Source organism: Parasteatoda tepidariorum, chromosome 7 (genome assembly GCF_982258835.1).
Source record: "Parasteatoda tepidariorum strain Cologne lab strain chromosome 7, Ptep-v5.0, whole genome shotgun sequence".
Classification (NCBI taxonomy): domain Eukaryota; kingdom Metazoa; phylum Arthropoda; class Arachnida; order Araneae; family Theridiidae; genus Parasteatoda; species Parasteatoda tepidariorum.
Genome location: NC_141761.1, coordinates 69,165,321 through 69,193,034, shown reverse-complemented (window position 1 = coordinate 69,193,034; position 27,714 = coordinate 69,165,321). Strand labels below are relative to the sequence as shown.

The 27,714-nt window shown below is 30.3% G+C and overlaps 1 protein-coding gene across 10 annotated transcripts in view; it reads left to right on the top strand.

Moving 5' to 3' along the window:
* Camta (Calmodulin-binding transcription activator) overlaps nucleotides 1–27,714 on the top strand; it is a 161,517-nt gene that overhangs the window by 118,519 nt on the left and 15,284 nt on the right. For 9 of the 10 annotated variants that reach the window (XM_087168028.1, XM_087168026.1, XM_071183333.2 and 6 more), the window contains 11 exons: nucleotides 373–444; nucleotides 636–777; nucleotides 1,278–1,324; nucleotides 1,407–2,681; nucleotides 15,247–15,373; nucleotides 19,481–19,612; nucleotides 20,588–20,697; nucleotides 21,566–21,832; nucleotides 22,694–22,875; nucleotides 24,469–24,842; nucleotides 27,004–27,084. In XM_087168028.1, coding sequence (XP_087024154.1) covers nucleotides 373–444; nucleotides 636–777; nucleotides 1,278–1,324; nucleotides 1,407–2,681; nucleotides 15,247–15,373; nucleotides 19,481–19,612; nucleotides 20,588–20,697; nucleotides 21,566–21,832; nucleotides 22,694–22,875; nucleotides 24,469–24,842; nucleotides 27,004–27,084 — 2,809 coding nt within the window. The remainder of the gene's footprint in view (nucleotides 1–372; nucleotides 445–635; nucleotides 778–1,277; nucleotides 1,325–1,406; nucleotides 2,682–15,246; nucleotides 15,374–19,480; nucleotides 19,613–20,587; nucleotides 20,698–21,565; nucleotides 21,833–22,693; nucleotides 22,876–24,468; nucleotides 24,843–27,003; nucleotides 27,085–27,714) is intronic. The other variant, XM_087168027.1, reaches the window with a different exon arrangement.

The following is a 27,714-nucleotide window of genomic DNA, read 5'->3' as shown; positions in this document are numbered from 1 at the left end:
TGAATTCTTGAAGTTAATTTCTTAAGTTCTTGTAAGTTTCTTATTAATAACCGAGATTGTGCAAAGTATTCACTCTGTATGCAATGCAAGTTCCTCCCTGATAGTGTTGTTCGTGATAGTGGTGGTTATTTCATTTTAAAATACAATATTCTTATTTTCTAGTAAATTGCAAGTAGTAATTGCATTGATTAAGTTTATCAAATCTCCTATAAATCATGAATTTATCGAAATTTCATTTAACATAAATAATTTTGTGCTGTGCATAAAAAAAATGAAATAAAACGGGGACTATTCAAAAAATTAAGTCATTTGCTATTTTAAAAGAATGAATTCTTTTCTTAAAATCATTTATATATATTTTATTTCTTACAGTGCATTTATGGTTGTTATGTGCATTCAGCTATCCTTCCAACATTTCATCGTCGCTGCTATTGGTTATTACAAGTAGGTTCCTTTTTTTCATTTTTATTTTTCAAATTACTCTTTCTCGTATTCAAACTAATTTATAGTATAATTTAAGAAATAAAAAAAAATTGTCTCCACCAAATTTCTCCTATTGTTTGTTCTCAATAAGTAATTTCTGAAATGAAGAATATTGTTAAAGCTTTGGCTCAATAAAATATTTTCTGTTATAGAATCCAGACATTGTACTAGTACACTATCTGAATGTCCCATACAGTGACGATAATAAGCTTTTGGTTACACCGAGTCTCAGTTACTGTGCTGACAAAAAGGAATGGACTAAGGAGGAATTGGTTTCACAGCTTAAACCAATGTGTAAGTAAACTAAGTATTATGTTTTATTTAAATTATTTTATTAATTCATTACACTAATTCTTTTTCACTAAGAGTGAAATGAACTGATCTAAAAAAATTTAAAAAATTTTTTATCATGCAAAAATGGTTTTACGCATATTTCTCAAGGTGTTCTAAAAGCTACAACACTACAGATTATGATTTTAAAAGAAAATCCCAAAAAATAATTGATACAATTTTAAAAAAACTTTCAATCGTCTGTATCCATTTTACTGTGGATTAATTCATAATAAATAAGCTACCCAAGATTAGTCTATTCTTATTTTATAGCTTTATAAAATTTAAGTAAGGTAACAATTTCATAATCAGTTTGAAATTTTTCTCATCAGTTTCTGTTTTGAAAGAAAAGCAGTCATTTTTTTTTTCCTGTTTTATGTTTTCATGAGAATTCATATTTTGAATCAGTATGAATCTAATTTTAAATATTTTATGTTTATGTTTATGGATTAATTTTTTTACAGTTTATAGTGAAAATGAGCCTGATTTGAATAATGAGCTAGAAATTTCGGTAAGTACTCTTTTTCAATAAATACTTTATCTCATTAAGTTTAATCTTTAATGCTGACTCTATTGACTTTAATTTTTTTAAGACTGCTGAAACAGTTGAAGCTATCGTACAGCAGTTGATGGAAAAACAGCGAGCCAAATCAACAGCTCGAACCCATGAATGTGCATGTGACAATAATGCTAAAGGCAATGCTTCAGCTGATAAAAAGTGCTCTCACACTTTTCACAGAATCATATCTCCTAAAACTCATTCCCGAGGCGTCTTAGCTGCAGTGAGCACAGCTGCTGCAAACTCTACAACCGTTTCAAATACATCTACTACACCAGCATCGTCCACAACAACCACCGTTTTAACCACTCAGACAACATCTATAAAGTCAGAAGAGACCCCAGCTAAAAGAGCAACAGTATCTGCTACCGTTGCTGTCACTGGTGTCACTCCCCGACCTGGCAGTGTTATTCTTGCTCCTTGTCGTCCCATTTTGCAGGATGGAAAACATGAAGTTGCCTTGACTACAGGTAATCATGGCTCTGGTGGTGGCTCAGCTGCTGCCACTTCCCTTATTTTGAACTTGTCCCAACTTCAAGGTGGAGGTGGCCTTCTCATTTTGAACAGTGCAACAGCTGCATCTGGTGTGGGTTTGACATCCGCATCAGTTACACCTGTCACATTCCTGTGTGGACAAGATACTAGTGCAGCCACAGCGGTGAGGAATTTAACAACTCATACACTCACCAGTGCAATGGATACTTCGGATGGTCCGAACATAGCAAAGCCCATCAAAAAATCTCCAAATATCAAATCAGAAGTGGAGGAGGGTTTAGAATCAGCCCTGAAAAGGGATGTTCATTTTTCAAATGTGCCGACAAACAAAGACCCTGATCTCTGTAGTGTTATGGAGGAGTTGTCTTCAGAGACAAAGGATTTACCCATGAATCTCTTTGAAGACACTTTAGCCATGTCACACGACGAAATTCAGCGCACTCTGTTAGCCAATATGCCTCCGCCCAAATATGTGGTTCAAGATTCAAACCCTCAAATCTCTGTGAAGTTGGAATCATCCCATCAACCAGATAATGTGATAGTGGACTTGAATCCTATGGACTTCATTGACAATGATATATCAACTCCTGATGAGGAAGTGTTCAATATGGATACATTTGATATTTTGAGTGATCTCCCTAACCTTGATGATCTAAATCCAGACCTTGCTCCAAGCAGTGGGCTGTCCAGTAGCAATTCATCGACACCCGTAAGCAATGGTTCTTTTGCTGCCAAGACTAATCATTCAGCGATGGATTACAGAGAAGGGACTGCAAACATCACTGATTACTCTCCCGACTGGTGTTATACGGAGGTAAATTATGGATTTATTTATTTATGGGGAATACTCCTATTTCTGGGGGTTAAGTTTTCATATGATTTAACAGTTTGTCCATTCTAAAACTTTTTTCTAAGAAGTATGATAAATTATGAAAATGTGAGGAAAATTTTGTTTTGATTCCCATATGGATAGAATTAGCGTCCACAAAATTTGATAGCTATATCTTAAAATGCTTCCCATGCTTGCAAAAGCTCAACAACTTCAAATTTGATCTGACCTGATTAAAGCTTGACAGCGCTCTTAACTTATTTAGTCCCTGACTTTGTTGGTGCTCTTCTGTTTCATATCCTTTATCTTTTTTTTCACCTCTATTGTAAATTCTATAAAATGATAAACAAATTTCTAGTACAAATACCTCATAAAGCTGTAGTCTTATTTTGATCAAGTTTTTGTTTTTGTTTACTGACCTATATTTTTAAATGTACTGTGCGCAAAAAAATAAACGGACCACCCTAAATAACTTTTGATCTAATGATCGCATCTTAGGATTTAATCTTATTGTTTGAAGGGTTGACCTCAAATATGCTTATATCAGTGTAAGCCATATTTTAAGTTACGAAATCAGACACAAAAAATATCATACCTTTCTCTGAATAATCATGCCTTTTTTTTCCAACGAATTCGGATTTCTGACATTTAAAATAGGGATAGCTGCGATTCGGGAAATATGATCCCAAGTTTCGACCCTTAATGTTAATTTTACTTTTTGCGTATTTCACCACATCTCGAACACTTTTCTCAGCGAATTGAAAATTTTTTGCTCACAATTGTAAAATTCGTTTATTCAAAGATAATTCCATGCAAAATATAACTTTTAGTAAATATTTATTATTTTGTATTATTTTATTTAATGGTCGCAAAATTTAGAATTGATTGTAAGCTATACAGTTTTTACACCGTTTTAAAGATTATAAATTTAAATGGCAAAATACAAAATTTGAGGGAAATCAGTCGAGCACTTCCTGGAAAATCGAATTTTGAAAAAAATCGAATTTTTAAAATTCAATTTCTCAGTTAATATTTGACCGATTTCGCTCAAAATTTATATTTTGCCATTTAAAATTTCATTCTTTAAAATGATGTAAAAATTGTACATCTTACAATTCACAATTTTTTCGTTTATTTAATAAAATAATACGTAATAAATATTTGCTAAAAGTTATTTTTCGCTTGAAATTATCTTTTGGTAAAGGAATTTCATAATTGTATGCAAAATTTTTTCAATTCGAAAAAGTTATCGAGATATTGCGACATACGTAGAAAGTAAACTTAACATTAATGGATCCAAATCGATTGCTCTAACTATTGTAGTTAGCATATTTCAGGTCATCCTCTCGAACCATTGAGTCCTAGATTGTGAAGATCTGATTATTCTATCAAAAGTTACTCAGAGTGGTCTGTTTTTGTTTTGCGCACTGCTATTTTTAAAGGCCGGTTCCGGATACTCGGACATGTATAGTAACGTTTATGTACAGAGCTGCCAACTACTACGCTTTTGGAAAACATTTTATACGGTGTAGATAAATAAAAACTGTAACTTTCAGAATTGTTGGTATTTTTGCCAATAATTTAAAAGCCTCAGCATCAGAGAGTTGGTACAAAGTTGCGTTTCATGTTAAATTTTGAATTATTTAGGTGTAGTGGTGTCGAAAATAATTTGAAATGAATTTTACAAAAAAAAGAATTTTACATTAAAACGTAAATTACACTGGAATTTTTTTTTCTTCTCAAAAAGCGTAGAAAGTTGGCATGTATAACAATATAAAAATCTGATAATTTGCTATCGAGCAATTATTTTACAAGATATCATTCAAGGAAATTTATTGCCCTCTTAGAGAAATGAAAATAAATGTTTTTATGTTTAGGTTTTGTTGATATAAAATTCAAATAATTTTTTAAAAGAAATTTGGACTGGCTGTTTGGATGTATTCTCTTGGGTATTCTGTTTGGATGTACTTAGTTGCTCTCTTATAGAAATAAAAACAAATGTTTTTATGTTAACGTTTTGTTAAAATAAAATTCAAATATTTTTTAAAAGAAATTTGGTCTAGCTGTTAGGATGTAGAATGATTAACGTAAAAATTTTTGTGAAATAGAGATAGTGGACTTAATAATTAATTGAAGAGGCCCGTGATAGCATGGTTGGTAGGGTGTTGGGCCCATGTACAAGAGGTCATGAGTTCGATCACCGCCGGACGAAGACCACCCGTGAAGTAAATGATGACTGGTGCACTTTAAATATGTCGGGTCGCAAAATCGTTCTAGTTCCCATAATTAATCAAAACCTCTAGGGGTACTGAATCGGAGATTGATCGTTCTCTGTCTCAGGTCAAAATTGCTATCTGTGGATGAATGAATGAATGGATGTATGAATGGGTCCACTCTTTAAAACAGGCTGTGACTTGTGTGTGGCTGAAGTCGTATTCTTGGCCATTGATAATGCCTCTGAACAACAAGAAACGCACCCTCTGCCTTAAATTCGCTTGGTTTCATCAAGCAGGTTTGCTGGCATGACAAGTTGGCATTAGAAACAACTACATAATTAAGTAAATTTTATGATTAGTTAAATTTAAAAAAAATTATTAGTGTAGCTTCTGTTAAACGTAAGATATTTTCAATTTATTTAAGAAAAAATTGCTTTAACTATCAGTGTTCATTTTTTTAATCATCCGATAACTATAAACGTAATTTATGTGCAATGAGATCTACCGTAGTATAAATTTCTTAAGTTTTTCAATTCTCGGTAAGATATTCTATCTTATCACTAATGTTCCGAGGATTATGGCGGTTTTGCTGGTCTTCATATCACAATGGGATATCTGCAAGTGACATAGTAGTATCTTGATCCTGATTGGTTGTTGAAACATGGCATTTGTTTACGCTAGCAACTATTCTTTACATTCAATTTCGAGTAAACCAAGCCCGTCAAGTATCAATTCTCTTAAGTGACACATTCTATATTCTTTCACATAGATTTCCATTCTTTCACAATACATTTCTTACTTAACACAAAGATAGGCACGAATCCATGTAGAACATAAACAGACTTATTATGCATCAAAGTTGCTATTTACACTAAACAGAAATCTATCACGATTACAATAAAATACATAAACAAATAATAAATCCAAGTCAAGTAAAAAGCGTAGGCGAGAAAGAATTATATTTCAACAAATTCGATGTACGGTACGACGCTGCATTTTATTAACTTCACGTTAATTAATGTTCTAACTTATGTGGAGAAACTTCGCTTGTCTTAAAGACGCCATTTTGCTTATAAACGATCAGCTGGCGATGACGTCATAGGGCATGTGTGGGCTTGAAGTGCAAGCACTCAATTTAATTTCCGTATCCGAGTAATTTTGAACCCCCAAGAAATAAACTCTTAGAATAGAAGCAAAATAGGATTTAATTTGCTTCCACGACAAAATTTATAAAAACGAGTATTTGGATTACACAGAGAAAACAACCTTCCATTTCGAAATCGACGGTAAAAGAATTTTTACCTGAGTGGTTGGAAATAGAATTAAGATATGAGTAAAAAACACGAATTTTAGTAAAAATTTAATTTAATGTTTTGGATGGCCAATTTTTTTTAAAAATATTAAACGTAAATCAATTTATACTGAATGAGTGATAAAATGTTTCCAAGTGAGTTTTCTGTTTGAGAGTTATTTGAAAAGAAAAAAAAAATTTTAATAAAAAAAACTATTTTTGAAAAAAAAAATTTAATACATTTTTATTTTTAAGACATTTGTCTCGTTTTTAACGTGTACCTTGTTATTTACTAGGAAATAAATCTTCAATGATGTTTAATTTAGTAATTGCATTAGAATAATAACTATGTCATTTGTAAGGAAACATTTATGTTTTGTTTGAAACTGTTGTTCACTATATTTCTATATTATATGCTTAAGTCTACAAGCCCATCTACAAACATATTATTTCATTTACTAATTTATTGAAGGCTAATTCAGTATGAAAGTAATATACATATATCGTATTTTTTCACAGTTATCTTTGAATTTCATTCATTACCATTTTATTAACATTAAAAAAATATCAATATAGCTCCCTATTTCTAATTTTAAATAATTTAACTACCAAATTAATTTAGTTAAAATAGTGTTCAGCGTTAGATTTCCCAATTTATGTCTTTCTCCTAAGTGGTCACTTATTTTTACCATGACCGATGTTTTTCTGAGTTATAATTTGTTCAAAAATATGTTGCCTGTAACAGTTATTTCAGCTTTTTTATTAGAAAGCTGGTGAAATATATGGATTTCTACTCTACATATCTGAATAATTTTAAGGTTACTAAAATTTTGAATATGGTTATGTTGAATATAATTGAATGTTCCCAGCACTGGACACCCCGTAAAATTAACGGGTATGATTATTATAATTTTTTTTTGCCGGGTAATGAATGGTAACCGGGTGATGAAAAACTGGTTACCGGGTAATTGTCTGGTATCTGGTACTGCTCTAATCTATTATTATTGTAACACACATTTGTTAATTCTGATTTTTTGTTAAAAGTGATTACTTTTTACACAATTTTTTTTTTTTTAAGTTGCGCTTTTCTTTATCATGGGCGGGCTATTTTCACAAAAGAAAAAGAAGCACTCGCATAGAATATTAGAATTTTTATCTTTAAAAATTTATGAAACTTTATTTATTTATTTTCTTTTATTTATTTATTTTATATTGATCGTATAATGTTAGTCACTCAGTCTGAGTCACTAATTTTTGAGGGTAAAATAAATACTTAAACAGATTTAAAAAATGTGTAATATTTATTTTAATTTTTACTATTTTGCTTATTGCGCTCAGGGCCGATCTGGAAATGAGGGGGCCCTAGGCACAGAACCCCCTGTTCGTTACTTTAAACAAAATTTACCTATTGTTTAATTATGAAGTGTTTTTAAATTATTTATAACATAAGTAAATTACGATATATTAGTAAATTTGAACTTATATTTATTTAAATCTTTGTTAACTCATAATGCTAATAGACAATTCTTCAGGAAAAACGCAAAACGAAATTATATGTAACATTTAGAGGGACCCGAGAATGATGGGCCCTTGGCTAAATGTTAAAATTTGGCCTCTCAGGCCTTATAATGTATCAGGCACTGATTGAGCTATGTCATGGTCATAACAAGTTTCAGGCTTTTTGAATGCCTCCGTGGTAGCCTCTTGGAAGGGTCACAGGGGTTCCGAGAGTTAAGAATTTTTGATACCATCCTAGCAACAATTTCACCTTAAACCCAAGTTAGGTTTAAAATTGGCTCGACATGTGTCCTTTAAGAACATGCACCCAGGGACCGGAAATAAAATGTTCGTAATTTTTCCATTCTTATTTGAGAAAAATGAAAAATAAAGAATATTGAAACAAAAAAATTCTTTTCTGCAGAATTTCCCCTCCCCCTCTTCCAGAGGGGTAGAAATGATTAATTTTAACGTGATTTTTTAATTTCGGTTTTCTTTTCTTTCACGGATTTTACGATTTTTAATTATTTTTTTATGTGATGATGATTTACGAAACGCAAAAAACGAAATAATTAGTGTGTTTTCCTCTTACAAAATGTGACAATATCGCCCGAGATGATTAGAATAAAAAAAAAATATTACATATTCATTAAAAAAAAAAATGCATGCAATTTTATTATACCCAAATAGGATTTTCTTTGTGAATGAAACGTTTCTGTTACTTTAAATTTAATTAAATTAGTTATTATTAAAAGTGTCTTTCAGAAAGATATTAGTGCTAGAGAGGTTTGTCGCAGAAAGCCCAAACAAATTCTGCCACAGGGATTTAAATAGTGTTGAATAATTATATGTTAAGCCTTTATTTAAAGTAATTTTGTATTTTTATAGAAATGGAAACTTAGTTACGAAGTAATTAGATTTTGTTTTTGATCCTCTTTAATTATTATTATTTGTTAATGAACCATAAACAGAGCGTTTAATTGAAAATATGTTAACTCATAGTAAATGGTAATGGTTATAAATAGTAACCCAAGGAGTTTTTTTCAAACATTGAAGCAATATTATGACTGATATAAAATTTTTACATGAAATTTTATTCAATTTTCTTTTAGTTCGGTTCAAAAGTTGTCTATCTCTTTCTTTCAGGGAAATTTCGGTCTACATTTTAGGAGGAAAAAAAAAAAAGATTTATTTACGTAGGCTTGCGTTTCTCAGGATTGGTCCGATAAGTTTTTTAAAATGGTTTTCTCGATAATGTTGAGTAGAACTTTTTTTTCCCCGTTATTCCTGTTAATAGGAATATCTTAATTTAGCAATACAGAACTTTTTTGTGTGCAAAAAATTCAACTTCGCTTGATAAAATTTCTACATCCTAGTGAATAATATTTTAAAATAATTGTTTTATTTACTCGTTTCTAAGAAATATGCAGCCAGGCATTTAAAGGGTTCCAGAAATGTATTTAATATAATGTGCATTAACTGTTAGGCGATCCTAGATATTTTAAGATCTAATTTATGATGAATTCTAATAACTATGACTGATTATTAATTCATTAAATAACCTTGTTACCGAAGTGTTACCCTTCTCCTATATATTTTGCTTCGGGAATTACTGAATTTTCGATTTAGTTTTGTTTCAGGGCTTTCTCGGGGCGGGATGTGTAATATAATTGAAGTCTGATTCCTGCAGAGTTTAGAAATTTCATTTGGGTTGTGGTTGAAAGATAACGATTATAATTTTTTTTATCAAGTTTTGTTTCAATATGCTTATGCAAGTACTTGGTTTATTATTGAATATCTTAGTAGTAGTAATTAATTAGTTAGAAAAAATTTTGCTTTAACATGTTTAAATTAGAGGAATAAATAATCTAAATCAGTGGCTCCCAACCTTTTGCGGACCATCGCCCCCCTCTTGGGGTTGGCTGACACATATCGCCCCTTTCTCTTTTTGCTCAAAAAGCCATTCATTTTTGCTTGTGAGCAACCAAACACTGGAAATATGCTATGTTATTTGATTTTAATTTAAATTGTAATGCAAATAAGGAGGCACATTTATCCTGTCATTTTTATTTATTAAACAAAATTGTGCATCTTTTTTTTTTTCAAAAAGTATTGATATTTGAAATGAAATAATCAAAACAAAATTAAATTTTTTTAAATTCATATTTTAATGTAATCAAGAAAAAGTTGAAACGTTAACAACTAAAATTTGTGAAAAAAAATGAAGAGGGAGAAAGTACATTTTTACCACTTCAATGACTGCCCTCTGTGCTTGGTGTATTTCAAGTTAAAGCTTGAATGTCAGGTTTTATGCTCGTCAGATTTATACGCGGGTCTCCTTTGAAGCAAATATCCAACCAATCTCTTTGCTTTGTGAGCAGCTGGTAGACAGAACTAAATCCTCTCTCCTCTAAATATGTTAACGGGAACGAGATGAGAAGCGGCTCAGTTTATTTCCACAATTAAGGATAAGTGTCCATAAGCTTTACCCAAGCTAACTCGTTACCGTATTTTTTTAAGACGACTTTAGCCTCACAGTCATACTTCAAATTTAAAATCTCAGTCTACAAAGAGGAAGTGAGCTTATCCACAACTTCAAAAGAGAAAGGATCGAAAATCCAATCCGGAATTTCTAATTTCATCAAGTCTTTAAATCTTGATTCCATAACTGATCAAGGTGATCAGTAAAAATTAAGATTTTATTTTCGATAATCTCGATGTCTGCCTTCGAACACTTTTTAAGAGTTGGAAATTGCATGAGCTCTTTGCGACCAATGCTTGACTTGTAGATATCAAACTTGGCGATGAATGAAGATAAGTCTTGATAATGTTCACTTTATTTCCTTGAAGTTTTACGTTGATTTCCTTCATTTTTTCAAAACTATGAGTGAGGTACGCAGTTTCCAACTTGCGTTGCTTCAAACTCTCATTTAAAACAGGATCAGTGGTGTCGAGAAACTCAGTAACCGAATCCAGCAATTCGAAGAAACGGCTCAGTTTCCTTTTGAAAGTCATCTCACAGCTGTATGTAGGAGCAGGAATTCGAAATATTCATCATTTTCATGGCAAAGTTCTCGGAACAAACGGTTAGGAGAATTAGCTTTTATTTTATTGATGCCAGAAATAACCAATTTTTCGCAGCCAAAAGTTGACGATGAATGACATAATGAAAGGTGAGATAACTTCCGGTACTTCTTTTTTAAGGTGACCCAGAAACCCAGTATGACAACCAGACATGGTTGGAGCACCATCTGTTGCACAAGCACTTACATTTGTGAGGGGGATTTCTTTTACCTCAAAATAATCTCTGATCAATTTAAAAATCGACTATCCTTTTGTATCTGTGTTCAAAGTTCTTGTAAACAACATTTTCTCGTTAATCTCCTTACTCTCATTTATGAATCTCAAGTAAGCTAAAACAGCTTTGTTATCAATCACAGTTGATTCATCAATCTACAACGCAAATTTACCTTCTTTCAGAAATTTGATGAGTTTTGATTCAACGTCGGCGGCTATCTCATCAATACGCCTGGAAACAGTATTATTGCTCAGAGAAACAGAGTGACTTATCAGATTTCCGCCTGCGATACCAAAACGTATGACGAAAACGATTATGCACTTGAATTTTTTTAAATTTTTAACTATCATAATTCTTTGTCTACACCAGAACCATAGGTTTCATATATATTTTCAATTTCAATCTCAAATAGCTTTTATTATTAATATTATTAGCAATTTTTATCTTTTGAGTACTCGTCGCCCCCTGATCGCCCCCCTAAGGATTATCGCCCCCTTGAGAATCTCTATCGCCCCCTTTGGGGCAATCGCCCCCAGGTTGGGAACCACTGATCTAAATGTTTACTTACTGCACTAGTATAAGGTAAGAGTTGCCCAGATGAAGAGTGGATTTGTGCGGTACATTCAAGTTTCTAATTATAGATGCCTCTAAAACAAAGTAGTGCACCTGTAATGGAATTTTTGTGGTAAAATTCAAGCATACAAAGATATTTGTTATCAAATATTTGCTGCTTCATGCCTTACACTGTTTAGGAGATAGATTTTAAGAAGTCCAGCAGTGGACTGATCGTTAAGACACGGTTCCCAGCAGATCACCGAAGTAAAGCATCACTGAGTGCGGTCAGTGTGCGGGTGGGTGACCACTTGGATCGGCCTGCGTAGGGACCGAGGGTGTGCGATATTGGTCTTCTTAAACTGTTTTATCGTAAAGTGCTCGACTTCGCGTGCTGGTCGTCTGGCTACCGAAGCGGGAGTGCCATCCCCTCAGCAGAGGATCAAAATTGTGATGGCATGTCTTCGGATTATTCTCAGGGATGTTTTCCAGACCGTCGCCAATAATGTGCAGCTCTAGTGCGACGTAAATGAACTACAACAACAACAGATTTTAGGAAAGTTTCTCTGATAGGCAGACGCGTGATGAATAACGTGATAAAGTGATAAATAATGCAATCACTTTATTTAAAATCGTACTACATCGCGTTAACCTTGGCGAATCCTTTTACCTCTACTTTAAATACTCGCATGAGAAATATTTATTCAATTATACATAATCTGCAGTGCACTCTTCCTTATAAATTAATATAACCGTGAATGATGGCCTTACTATCGCTATTGTATTTTTTATGCTACCACATGTTTCCGCTTTTCATTTAACTTGGGCAGCCTTTATGTAAAGGAGTAAATGTTTTTCAAATATTTAAATGGAAGACTAAGTCATATTTATGTATGTTATTTTACTAAGATCATAATGAGTAAATAAGGTACAATGGGGGGAATGGAACACCCTGAATAACTTGTTATCTAATGAGTAAAGTTTTACGTTCAAGGACTCAATCTTAGTGGCAGGGTTCGTGATTTTTTTGATTTAAATCTTTTTTTTAAAATTTAAATCAGATTTTTTTTATTCAAATAAACTGTAAGAAATTTAATTTATGATTAAAAATACTTTATAAATGTTTAGTCAAAATTAAATTAAAATTAAAACTATATTATAACAATATTTTAGGAGCTCTAACTTACTAAAATAATTTTTCGTTATAATACATAGCTTTGCATGGCAACCGTTCTGGAACAAATGCATGATTGAAATTTAAAGACTAGATGAAATAGAGAATTTAAAGAGTACTTCAGGGGTCTGTTTAGGTTTTTCTGAGAGGCACCTATTTTGTGAAAATTTAGACATAATTTGTGAACATAAAAAATTATATTAAAAAATCAATTTCATTAAAAAATCAGCACTAAAATATTGTAAAAATATGAATTTATCGTTTCTTACGAGACACAAAAATAAAATTTTAGGAAAAAATATTTTGTGAATTTGTTCTACAGTTTTTCCTAAAGTTGAATTTGTGAAGGTACCGCTAAACGGTAGTAAATTTACCTTGGACAGATCCCTGTACTTTAACTATTAAAGCAAAGTTTCAATTAGCAAACCGTAATTTCAGTTTAAAATTGTGATTTCTTTTTTTTCCTCTTGATTTTTAAAATGACAAAATAAATGTAACAGATAGTGTTTATAAATGTAGTCGTTCATCAAAAAATAAATAAATATTTAATCTATATATTTTTATATTAAAATATTCATTTTTAATCCTACATCAATAAAATATAATGTAAATTTTAATTCCATGCTTTTTCAATCAAAAGGTAGAATTTTAATTAACATTACTTGAATTTTTTTTTTTTTTTTTTTTTTTTTTGAAAAAAAAAAATCATGTTTATTAATTACTTTCTACCGCTATGCAAGTCTATTTCAAGACAACACTAAATGTTTACTTTAATCTGTACTTTCAATTTCAAGTGTCAATAGATTTTTAAAAATGTAATTTCAAATGTGTTGGAATTTAGCACACATCAAGAAAGAAAGTAATTTCGTTAACTAAAATTAATTAGTGTAGTAATTTATTTAAAATAAATTTTAAATCTAAGAAAAGAAAATAATAAAAGTATCAATAATTGAAACACTGTTTTTTAACTTTTAAAATCAATATATATATATATATATATATATTAAAAAAATCAGTTGATTTAAATCAATGATTTTTTTAAAAAAATCATTTGATTTAAATCAAGCTGATTTAAATCGACAAACCCTGCTTAGTGGTACAGGGGATTAACCTTAAACATGCTAATTCTTTTTTGCAGTTGATATTTATGTTATGAAATCAGATATAGAAACGTATTTTCTCCGAATAAACATATTTTTTTCCCGAGGGATTCGGGTTGTTGATTTTCAAAATATGGGGGACAAATATGGCCCCAGTAGTTTGGTAATGGAAGCTATTAAAACTTTAAACTCTTTAATGTTATTTTCACCTTTTTGCTAAATCTTGAGAACTTTATAAGCTTATCAAAAATTTTTGAGCCCAAATAAAGTTTATTTTTATTTATTCAAAGATAATTCTACCAAAAAATAACTATTATATTATTTTCTGTTATTTAATAACTACTGTAAAAATAAATTGATTTGGATTTGTAATGTTTGAAATTTTTACATGATTTTGATGTAAGTACTTTTCTATGACAATGTACAAAATTTGAACGAAACGGGTCGAATAGTTTTCAAGTTATCAAATTTTGAAAATTTGCGCTTTTATAATGTAATTTCCAAGAACTATTTGACCAATTTCGTTCAAGTTTTATATTTTGCCATTGAATTTTATATTTTGCAAAATATTAAATTTTATATTTTGTAAAAATTTGTATACTTAACATTTCGAAATTTTATCGTCTATTTTTAAATAGAATAATAAGTTTTCAATCATTATAAAAAAAAAATTTGGCATGGAATTATCTTTTGATAACCAAACATAATTGTGTGAAATTTTTTTTGGTTAACTTAAAAAGTTCCTGAAATATTGTGAAATGTGCAAAAATAAAAATAACATAGAGGTCCAAACTTTCAACTGCTCTCCTGACCAAATTTTTGGACTGTGTTTTCCAGATTGCAATTACCCTCATATTTCGAGGGTCGTAAATCCAAATCTATCGAAAGTGAGACAAGTTTACTGCGAAAATGGTCATTTTTATGCCAGATTTTGTAACTTAAAATATTGTTTGCAAAAATTAAAATATGCCTCCAAAATTATACCAACTTTTCTGAGGTCTAAAAAAAATCTTTTTATGTTACTTGAGTACTTTTCGTGCAATACTTGAGGACAAAAATCACAATTTAAATTTATAAAGACAAATTAAGAATAATATTCTTCCTTTACTAGCAGTTTTTTCAGAACATTTTATAAAATTATCCTTGATAGTATTGGATCACCAGTAGTCTTTTTTTTTCTGTGTAATTTTTTTATTATTATTTATTCTGCGTTTCATGATTTATAACACAGTAGATTTTGTATTAAATATTCTAAATATTCAGTTTAAATAAGAAATTATATTTAAAATTAAGATGTATGCAATCTTAGCTTTATGTAACTTGAATTTATGTAACTTGAATCTTGTGAACAAATTCTCAAAGCATTTATTCAACTGATTTCTCTTCATACGCCTGTTATAACTTTTTTGTTTCCTTTCATAGGGTGGTGTTAAGGTTCTTGTTACAGGACCTTGGTACTCATCCTCCTCTCCTTATACCATCCTATTCGATGGCGTCAGTGTGCCAACTACATTAGTACAAAGTGGAGTTCTTAGGTGTTATAGCCCAGGTATTCATATCTTTGATTTATATTTTGTATCTGATTATTAGTTTTTTTTTTCCAGCTTACTGTAAGTACTAAATTTTTTCTTCTGCTACATACTGTATCAATTGAAACATAACATTGAAATACAGTTTGAAACAATTAAATGTGCTAGCCAATTGTGAATGTCAATGTTTCGTGTTCACTTATCATTCATAAGAGAAAAATAAACTGCTGTTTGTAGAAAATGCAACACCATGAAGGAATCATCAGAATCAAATGAAATTCGCAGCAAATGTCAATTATAGGATATTATGCAAATTAATAAAGTTTCAGAGCCATCGCGCGTTCGTGGCGCGCGCAGCGCCCTCTGAATTGATGCTGAAAGCGTATAAATAAAGTGCTGTAGCGGGACGTTGAAAATAGTCTATGATTATTTGTTAGTGGCAAACGTTTAGTGAGACCTGAGTATGCCTCCACGACGGAAGAATAAGAAATTCAAGCAACTTACGGAGTTTGAACGAGGGAGGATAATCGGCCTTCGAGAAGGAGGATTTTCCTATCGCGCAATAGCAGCTCGTATGCAGCGGAACAGTTCCACAGTGATGCGAGTTTGGAAGCAGTGGACCGACGAGCACCGAACAACTCGAAAAACAGGCACTGGACGACAGAAGGTGACGTCAGAGCGCGATGATCGACACCTGCTCCGCATGGCGGTGAATGATCGCACAGCTTCCTCCAGGCAGCTGGCAGCACATTGGTCTACTGCTACAGGTGTACAATTGTCGGCTTCGTCAATTCGTCGTCGTCTGCTGCGCCGTGGATTGCGTGCAAGGGTGCCATTATACAGGATTCCCCTCACGGCGGATCATCGACGGCTGCGTCGGCAGTGGGCTCTTGAGCACAGAGACTGGCGAGCTGATTGGCACCAAGTTGTCTTTTCAGATGAATCACGCTTCAATTTGTGGACCCATGATGGCCGTGTTCGTGTTAGACGTTATGCAGGTCAACGCTGCCTTCCTGAGTGTATTATTGAACGACATAGTGGTCGAACACCCGGAGTTATGGTCTGGGGTGCGATTTCGTATCATGGACGATCCAATTTGATACGAATTGAGGGTAATCTCAATAGCAACAGATACGTCCGTGAAGTGCTACAGCCCGAAGTCGTTCCTTTCCTTCAAGGCATCCCTGGAGCTATCTTTCAGCAGGATAATGCACGCCCACATGTTGCGCGGACTGTTAGAGACTTCTGTTCAGCACAACGCATGCAACTTCTTCCTTGGCCTGCTTATTCGCCGGATATGTCGCATATTGAGCACGTGTGGGATATGGTTGGTCGGCGTCTCACTCGTGATCCGCGTCCTGCAGTTTCCAAAGACGAACTTTGGTTGCGCATACAAGCGATATGGAATTCTCTTCCTCAAGCAGATATTCAACATCTGTTTGACTCCATGCCACGTCGTATAGCAGCACTTATTGCAGCGCGTGGTGGCTGCACCAAATACTGATTTCGGACGCTTAATTTGTTTCTTTTGTTTTGAAAATTTCATCATTTATTTGTATCAGTACAAGTCGTTTCTGCATTAAATTTCATTTGATTCTGATGATTCTTTCATGGTGTTGCATTTTCTACAAACAGCAGTTTAAAACAGAATATTATGAGAAATTAACCTGTACATAAAGTTTACAGTTGAAGTTTAATAATTAAACAGGCTTTATTATTAAACATATATATATATATATATATATATATATATATATATATATATATATATATATATATATATATATATATATATATATATATATATATATATATATTTATATATATTATATATATATATATATATATATATATATATATATATATATATATATATATATATATTATATTTATATATATATATATATATTTATATATATATATATTTATATATATTTATATATATTATATATATATATATATATATATATATATATATATATATATATATATATATATATATATATATATATATTATATTTATATATATTATATTTATATATAAAAGTTTAAGGCATCGATTAATATCTTCTGTTAGCACATTATGCTGAAAATTAATAAAAACTTGAGGAAATCATTCCTTTTTGAAAATTGTTGATTTAAACTTTTGAAATGGACACACTTTAATTTTTTATTCTCATTTGATGGTTTGAATATATTCTAAGTAAATTAAATTCTGATTAATAATTTTACTTTTTACATTCACATAATGTTTCAGAAAAAAACAACATAAATTTGCCAATTTTTCTTAATTTTCAATTAGTATCTATTCGTTTATTATGTTAGATCAGAATCAACAATATCGTCTGTACGTTTTAAATTCAATCACTTAAGACCATTGTCCAGAAGACTTGGCAAATCCCAATTATGTTTCTTTGTTCCATTCCAGATGGTTAACTTTTGTCAACCAAGTGTTTAGATTGTATATAAGAATTATCCTAGAAGCAAGACAAGCCGTTCCAAAAAAAATATTCCCGCTTAAGTGGGCACCTTGTATATTCTTAATAAGTTTAAAGAGATAAATGTTGGCATAGTAAAACAAGGTTTTATTTGCTGAGAAAAATTTGTGTAGGGGAACAATGTCTGTAATGTATTAACAGAATGTGAATTAAATCAAGAAATGTCTCAGATTTTTAGAATTGTTATATCTATTTTCTTTTAAATTTATGTTTAATTTTTAATTATTTTGCTTAATAACTTCAAGGAACCTTACAAGAAGTGAAATATGGAGTAAATATTTTGTTTTATAAACAAAGAAACTACAAAGGTTTCTTCCATATTGCATGTGAAAGACAATTTTTTTTAGATACACATTCTTAATACTTGTATTCATTTCTTTTATGAAAAACTTTTTTAATAATTCTTAGGTATTGTCAATATATAAATTCACAGAGAGCATTAAACTGAAACTATTTTATGCAGAAAAATGATGATGGGCATGAAATGTAGTTATTCTTATTTATTTTTTTTTTGAAAATATGGGATTTGTGATTTTTACATCACTAGGTATCAGTAATTTTCACTCAAGCACTGATAAAAGAATAATAAACAAGCCTTCTGTCAGTCTATTCATTCTGTGTCTGAAAGCGACAATAGTAAGGATACAGTTAAGAAGAGAAGAGTTGTGACGAATTAATTACATTTTGTAACTATGAAGCTAGATTCGATAAATAGCGATATTTAGAAAAGTAAACAAAGCTAATTAAGGCAATCAAATCATCTTTAATTTAAAAAAAGAAGCACTCAAATCAAACGCACTCAAATCTCAGAAGTTAATCTTTTGCGGGGTCATCTAGTTTCACATAAATGTCATCTAGTTTCGCATGTGACCACATACCTAAATGTCTATGGAAGAAGTTTTTGTGAATATTAAATGAAAATACTGAGGTACCATCTTTTAGTATAGATTTTTTCCCATAAGACTTACACATCTTTAAGCTTAAAAATACCACTTCTGGGTCTTAAACAAAAAGTTTGTGGGTGCTGTTTTCCAGTGGCGATTGTCCTCCAATTTTTAGTTTTCAGAATATCCCCATGGTTTTTTGTGACAGTCGATCTACCTAAAGTGAGGTCTACCTCTTCCTCTAGCTTCTATAGGCTTTTCTAGAAATAGTTTTCAGGCTTTTTAACGATTTTATGTAATTCTAAATTAGTTTGCCTTTGCCATAAGCTGTCCCCGTGAGTTCTACCACAAATACTTTTCTTTTACACATATTATGAAACAGCTTATAATATATTATGCATATAATAACCTTGCATCAAATGCATCTAATAAAGCATATCTTATAAGTGCTTCATTTAAAAGAAATTTAATTTTTAATTTAATAATATTTATATTTTTATAATTATAATTTAATTTTATAAAGTGGAACTTCATATATTTGGCTGTAACTAATAAAATCAACTATTGTACAATTTTTGAAAATTCAGTTCCTCTTATTTAGTTTGATTGCAATTTTATTAAGATTAAATTACAATAATTAAAATATTTCTTTTTAAAAAAAAATTAGCCATTTTTTTAGTAGTTAAAATTTTAATAAATTTGTGTAATGAGAAGTAATTTATCTTTTTGTTCTTTTCTTTTTCAGCTCATGAAACAGGTTTAGTCAGTCTGCAAGTTGCTTGTGAAGGATTCGTCATATCTAATTCTGTATTTTTTGAATACAGGCAAAGGCAGTCTGCTACAAATGTTAAATCAGAAGATTGGTTTTCTGTAGAAGGTACCTTTGATTCTTCTTAAAATTTTATAAAAAAAATATTTTTTTAGCACTTTTTTTAGATTTATTTGCTCTTTTTTAAATCAGGGTTTGAGTTTTCCCGCTCTTTGACAGAATTAAGCTTTCTTAAGTTTAATAAAAAGAAAAATTCCTCCTATGAAAACCTTACATTTTTACATATTTCTATCCTACGTGAATGTGATTTAAAACCTCCCATTGCGATTCGTATTCACACGATTTAAAGTTACACACCATGATTTGTATTCATGCTATTTGAAATTGCTCATTGTGATTATATTCACCTGATTTAAAAATCTCGCATCACGATTCCTATTCACAGGATTTAAAAATCACACATCGATATTCATATTCGAGTGATTAAATATTACATATTGTGATTTGTATTCATTTGATTTAAAAATGAAACATCCAGGCTCATATTCACACTGTTTAAAAAAATTGTGCATAGATTTTTTTTAAAACTTAGATTATATTCTAAGAATACATGCTTCATACATAAAAAATTTTTTTGGTTTAAATTTCAGATGTTTTTTTTTTAAATTTAAAATGGTTTTTGCACATAACATTAACATTTTCAGATTTCTGTTTTCAGGTTTTTTTTTTTTTATACCTAACTCACCTTTGTTAATTAAAAATTTACGATGAAATGTGTATGCTTACCTAAATGTATTTTGTTAGCATTCAAATTGTATATTATAAATCAATCAATCACATGTGAAAACGTGATAATGTATAAAATGGTAGTTTGTTAGTATATTGTTTATCACGTTATTTAATTTAAAGGAGTCCCAAACTTTTAGGACTATTTTTTAAAATTATGAAATTTATTTTAAGAAATGTGATTTAAAAGTATACAACTTTTTTACATCTATTATATAATGCAAACTTCAATTATAGTTTTTAATACTAATTTATAAATACTAAATACTAAAATAAATTTTTGTATTGATTTTATAGACAGTACATTGAAGCTTTCTCTCCTGGAAAGGTTAGAGATAATGGAAACTAAACTAACCTTCAGTTTAGATGGTGCTTCAGCTGGATTAACAACTAATAGTGTTGTGCAGGTAATGCAATTAGAAAAAGATTAATTGTTTTTAATAATTTAAACTCATATAAATAAGTATTAATAACTGTGACTTGAAACATTATGCTTCAGAGGATAGAGCATCCGCCTTCCAATGAGGTGAACCGGTTTTGAATCCCAGCAATGGCTGGTCAATACAAATTCCGTACCCAGCTTGCATGGACCACAGTACTGACATAATATCCTCAGTGGTAAACGGATCATGGGTTAGAATTCCCTAGCCATCAGGCTAACTGTGGGAGGTTATCATGGTTTTCCTCTCTATATAACGTGAATGCAAATTAGTCCCATCGAAAAGTCCTACACAGAGACAAATTTTCCCCAATACTTATTCTAAGAGTTTCCTTGTCCTCTGGATGGGTTCAAAATGACAAGGATACAGAGTTGAGCATTGGTAGGTATAAACCTAAGGTAGGGTCGACTGTTCAACGACTGTTACAAAATAAAATAACATGAAAATGCTTTTATCAAGAATGATATATGTTAAAGAATCAAATCTTATACTTATTTCATAAATCTTAAACTTTATTTAATTTTTTAGATCATCTTACAGTTTTATTCCCTTTTTGCATTTAAACATTATGTAAGTTTGAAATTAAATTTAAACATGCATAAAAATTCGGTCGGCTGTTCAATGACAGGTATACAAAGGCCTTATAAACTCTGTCTTTAACTGTGCAAATAAATCAAAGTAAAGCACAAATATCATTGAAGTTTTAAAAAAGAGGGTGATTTGCAAAAACAATCTTCAGATATAGTTTAATTGCTTTCAATTGTAAATAATATCAAAATGTATATCATAAATTGCATTCCCTTTAATGTGCCTGAATTTAATTTCTTTTTTCCAGAATGCCAATGATGAACAAAAGTCATTTGAAGATAGGTTAGTTTCTCTTTGCCAAAAATTCATGACCGGTAATTGGACTCGCCCGGACGATGTTTCGCCAATGCTTACAACAACTTGCTCTGATCTCACTCTGCTTCATTTGGCTGCAGCTCTAGGGTTTTCTCGCCTTGCTTGCACTTTACTGCATTGGAGGAATGACAACTCATCTCTTATGCTCGAAAGAGAAGTAGATGCTATGAGTCAGGATAAGAGGGGAAACACTCCTCTGGTAATTAATCTTTCTTTCACTTTTCTTTAAAAGCTGCTTTCTTAATTTCTTACTTACTAAAAAGCGCAACTTGTGCTTCATCTTTCCAATATAATTAAGCCTTCAGTAGCTCCTCTTGACACTATACCATTCCTGATCTGCTTTAATTGTAAATGGCACAGTTTTTCAATTAAAAATGTCACAAGGCTTATGAGAAATACTGTTTTGATTATTATAGATATGAAAATAGAGGTAAGTAATTTTGGCAGTGGTATACAAAAGTAGTAAAATATGTGAGGCGACATTTTGAAAAATAAAATAAAAATTGCCTTAGAAAGTTCAGTTTTTCTGTATTTTGTAAAAACAACTCTTAGTTATACAAAAACTTTTTTATTCCCTTTAGTTAAATTAAAAGAATAATAAAATCAAGACACCTTCATAATATTTTTTTTCAATCAAAGTTGTTTTATTATTATTTATTTATTTACTGATTATTTTTTGTTTTTAAAACAAGGTTTGATAGTTTAAAATAAGTTATAGTTTTTTTTTTCATCAATAACTTACTGCTATGCTTAAAATTTATTTTGTTTTCAATGTGTCCTTAAATATTTTCATTTCTATTTAGTAAATAGTTTGTATTAAGATTTAAAATTTTGCACAGTTGTAAAATCTGTCATACTTATGACAGAAATTTCAGTTGATATGATTTAGAATCTGTTTTACTACCTACACCGGTTTTAAAAACTACCATTGATATTATATTATGAATAGTCTTATATTTACATAGTTCTTAAACTTGGTTGTGATGAGCTGAAATGAGTGTTGCGCCCAAAAATGTCAACTCTGTGATATTAAAGATAATTTTTCAAATTTTCTTTTCAGATGTGGGCCTGTGCACTTGGCTTCAGTGACGTTGCTCTGCTTTTATATCAATGGAACAGGGCTGCCATCAAAGTTACTAACAACCGAGGAGTGACCCCTTTAACTGTTGCATCGGAAAGAGGCCACGAATCCCTGGTTGATCAGATTGAAAAACTAGAGTGGTTCAAGATAACAGTACGAAGGTATTTGCACAACCCTCATTAATAACTGATGATAATATTTTTGAATGAATATTTTCCCAGAAATTATTGTATATAATTGACACAATTAACTAATGAATTTTGTTTTCATATTATATAATTTTAAGAGCTTTGAAATTTAAATTAGTTTTGATCTCTGCATAGTAATAAAAAGTTAAGTACCTCTTTTGGGTCCAAATCAGCACACATGTTCCACATCTTCATTATGTGCAACACAAAATGGAAACAAATCTGGAAAGTGCAAGGAAGATGGATATTTGTGCGCGAATCATAGTGAATGATTTATAGTATCTAATATTTTGGATGGTCGGTAATCTGCATAATTTTATTGGTTGCCACTTTTAATTAGTGTTGAACTAAACGTTGTAGCAAAACTTATTCTTTATGGTATCTTTTCAGTATGTTAAAAGTTTTCAGGCACTCAAACACACATCTTTTGACTTTTGGTAACTACCAATCCGCACCACTTTCTTGGAATCTTAGCTGTTTACCTTTTCTTCATGTGCATCTATTTGCTCTTGCTCTGGACACCATTTTAACTCGCATTGCTTTTTCACTTAACTTCCATTAACGAAGCTTTTTTAATTTCCCCATGTATTAATGAAGGGCTTATTTTTAATCTTAATTCTAATTCGAATCAATGCTATCTTCATTGCTTCCAACTTATATGACCATTGAAAAATAGTTTTCTTTGTGGTAGTAACATTTATCTGGTGTGAGATTGTTTTAATTTTTGGTGGAATTTCAATTTTTCTAAACTTTAAAAGAATTCTTAATATTTCTACATTATTTTATTGTTTCATTTTACTATAATTTTATTCTCTGTATCATGATTTATGTATAAAACTTATTGGATTATATATGATGAAAAAAAAACAATTTTAAATGAGTATATAAATAATTGAAATATTTTCTTTTTGTGCAAAATAGTTTTTCACACTTTTTTATTAATTTTTTTCATGAATTGAGCTCATAGGTATTTTCTAACTTTTTGTTCTTTTCCCACTGTCATGCAAGATTTATGCTTTAATATATAGAACTTTCTATTTGAAGTTTAAAAACAAGTTGCTCTACCCTTTATTATAAACTAAGGATTCAAACTATGAAAATTTTATGAAAAAGAAATTTGTATTTTTAAATGTTTTCAAAAGAGGAAAATTTCTCCCACCTTAAATATTGCATTACCACCACTTGGTCAATTTTTTTTCAACAACCATATAAGTTGGCAGCTATATTATTTGCATATCATAATTATAAATGATGTCGAAATTAATATTTCTTATGTCAAGACTCCGGGCTGTTAGTGGCACAAAAAAGAATAAAAGCTGGTTGTAAAATCGTTTCCTATCTAGCTTGTTTTTGTTAGAAATAAAGAACTCTATCTACCAAGATTTATTTAAAGTTATATCTTACATGCAAACTGTTTCCTATTAAGGAAAAAACTATTGATATGGGTTTAAAAACAAGTTTTAATAACAAGCTCTTTTTTGACCAATTTGAAAATAAATTTTTTTTTAATCAATATTCAGTGTATATATTTTTATCCATTTTTAATTGACTTTGTATTATTTGAAGCAATGAAACAGATCTCAATGCTGCTGCAAAACTCGACGATTCAAGTCTTAGTAAGGCAATGAAGCCACCTTCTTTAGATAATATGCTGATGAACAACGCATCAACATCTGTAAAAGCTAGAGCTACAAATCCTAAGGAATCGCAACAAGCACAGTCTCAACGACTCAGCTCATCTGTTTCAACTTTCTCTTCAAGTGAAGTTTTAGATCCCCCTAACCTTGAAAGTCAATCATACAGTCTTCATTTGAATGAAAGCAGCCTGATGTCTTTTTTAAATGTGCTTCAAACGAATTCCAGGGACAGATTCAATATGAATCCACCTAAACCCAAAAAAGACATTTCTACCTCTCCTCCTGTGCTCACTGAGAATACAAGTAAGGAAGGTTATTTACTATTAATTTACTGAATATATAAGTCAGATACTGATACTATAAAAGACACTTTTTTCCTTTATACTTAATCAATAATGTTTAAGCTTAAAATTTCAATTCCTTCACTTATTGATACCGACACATCTTTTCACTGACTTTTAAAGTATTTTTTATATATATGTAGACATTTTTTTAAATTTCTCAAGAAATACTTGAAGGATTATTTCGTAACTTTAGAGGTGTTTAGTTCGTGCGATTTTTTATACTTATCAATAAGATTTAAAGCTTTAAGAGGTTTGGAAGACCTATAAATTACAAAAGAAAACAAGTATTTTTGAACACAATACTATGATAATACGTAGATCATTTCTGAAGCTAAAAGATTCCTCATGTCTATAATCATAAATTTTATTGACTTTCGAAAAAATTAAGTTTTTTTGCTGTAATAAGAAAAATGGTGGCTCCTGACGCCAATGATGAAGAAAAAATGAGGATTTTTTATAGTTTAGAGATGAAAACACCTCAAATATAGCGTTTATTTATTATGATATGCTTATGGAAGTGTTGAACATTGTGGTATAACGTTGGTTGGAAAAATGGTTGCAGAAGTTAAATAAGTGGTAAAAAATACCAATGAAGATGATAAAATAGTGCTAAAATTTACAGAGGCCTCAAGTCTTTGGAACAAGGAGAAACTTTATATTTTCTCACTAAATTACAGAAAAAGAGCACCAATCTCTTTCAAATGATGAAAAATTATTGTTTGGAATGTTTTAACTGAAAGAGCGTGTTCAAACTAAAATTTTTATATATTTTTCATAAATAAATGCATTTATTTATCTTTTTTTTTGCATTGTAAATATTTTTGTATTAAGTATATATTTTTTTATAGAAACTTTTTTAGACTGATACTAAATTTATTAATTTTGAAGTCTGATGCCTCTTTATTATTTTTCATACTTTTTCAAGTCATTTTTTGGTATTTTATATTGACAGCCATTCATTGTTTTCCCTTATCTTTCCTTCACAATGAATGATCCCCTGAGAAACAGTCGATCGAGGCTCTACTCTGTGTATATATACCCTCCATTTCATGAAATGTATAACCTATAAATGTATAAACCTTTACTGAATGTGAAACCTTCTTCCACTTGTACTTAGTGTCAAGTCAACATTTTCGTTAAACACATTTTAACTGACATTAGGCAATTTTAAGCATTTGAGGAACAAACTTTTTGGTAGCTTTTATCCTGATCTTTTATCCTTGCTTAGTACTCTTGAGCATCATAATTTTATTAAGTTCATCAGGATAATAGGACTATATCAATTACTTTTAAAAATATAAATAATAGCATCATAATAGCATTATCAAAATAATTGGACTATATAAATTACCTTAAAAATATAATAATAAAAAGATAAATCAATTTTTTTCATATTTTCATTGTTTTCTGCTTTGCTTACAATTTTCTATTTAAAAATATAAATAGCTTTTGAACTTACTGACTGGCACATAATCATTCCTGTCTCTTGCACCAGTAAACTTCAATCAACCAACGTTTGAGTTTTTGTTGAGATTGACATTTTTTTCCAGATGTAGTTAACTAAAGCAAAAAGATTGATATTTTTCTCCAGAAGTAATTAACTAAAGCAAGATTTCTTATAAAATTTTGCTTTAAGAAAAGAAGAATTTTTACCAATAATTTATAACAACTTAAAAACATGGCCATTAGTCTATATGATTTTTTATATATTTGTTTAAATTAATAATATGTGACGGTTTCGTTCTAATTTTTTGGAACTACATAAATTTTGTAGTAATTGGTGGTTATGTTTCTATATTATGGTGTATATAATAAATCATTATTAATATTCATCATGCATAAATAATTATTATAACTAATTAACTAAAAAATAGGAATGACTCTTATATAGTGAGTTAAGGCTTTTTAATGTATCTTTATTTTAAACAAATAATATGCTGCCACTTTAATTTTTTAATATATTTTTTGAAAATCGCTTTTGACTTATTTAAAATTGGTTAAGATTTTTTCTGCAATAAAGTTAATTTTAAGATTTTAAATTTAAAACTATTTAACTCACATATTTTTGATGTTGTTTAAAATATATTTACTGGAACTGTTAAACTAAGTATTTCCAATAGGTGAGAAACCTAAGAGCTCTACAATTGATATCATACCATCTGATGAAGAATTAGATGGACAGTTTTCAACTGCAGCTACAGGTATTCTGTGATTTTTACAGTACATATTGCATACTTACTAACAATTATTAGTTTAAAAGGCAGATTAATTTGCTAGTGTGACTTCTAACTAAAATAAAAATAGCAGCATATTTTTTGGTGCATTTTGATATTAAGACTTTAGATATAAGATTGGTTGTTCTTTCATCTGTGGCTTAATAATAAAACAACCAATTTCGAAATTTAAAACTATTAAGAATTGAATATTCATAATAATTTAAAGCAATATTGCAATAAATGTCTCATGTTTATGGTGTGATATTGGTTACATAGACCTTAATTTTATTAAAATTAAAGTTCATCCTCTTTGATAAAATTAAGAACTATTTTCAGCCATTTATATTAATTTTTATGAAATATGTACCTGGTTGCTCTTGCTCTGATATAGATATATCACTAGATCACCAAAATTTCAAAATTGTTTTGTTGTACATTTATTAAATGATCGTTAAGACACGGTTCCCAGCAGATCACCGAAGTCAAGCATCACTGGCTACGATCAGTGTGCGGGTGGGTGACCACTTGGATCAGTCTGCGTAGGGACCGAGGGTGTGCGGTATTGGTCCTCGTTAAACTTTGCTACCGTAAAGTGCTCAACTTCGCGCGCAGGTC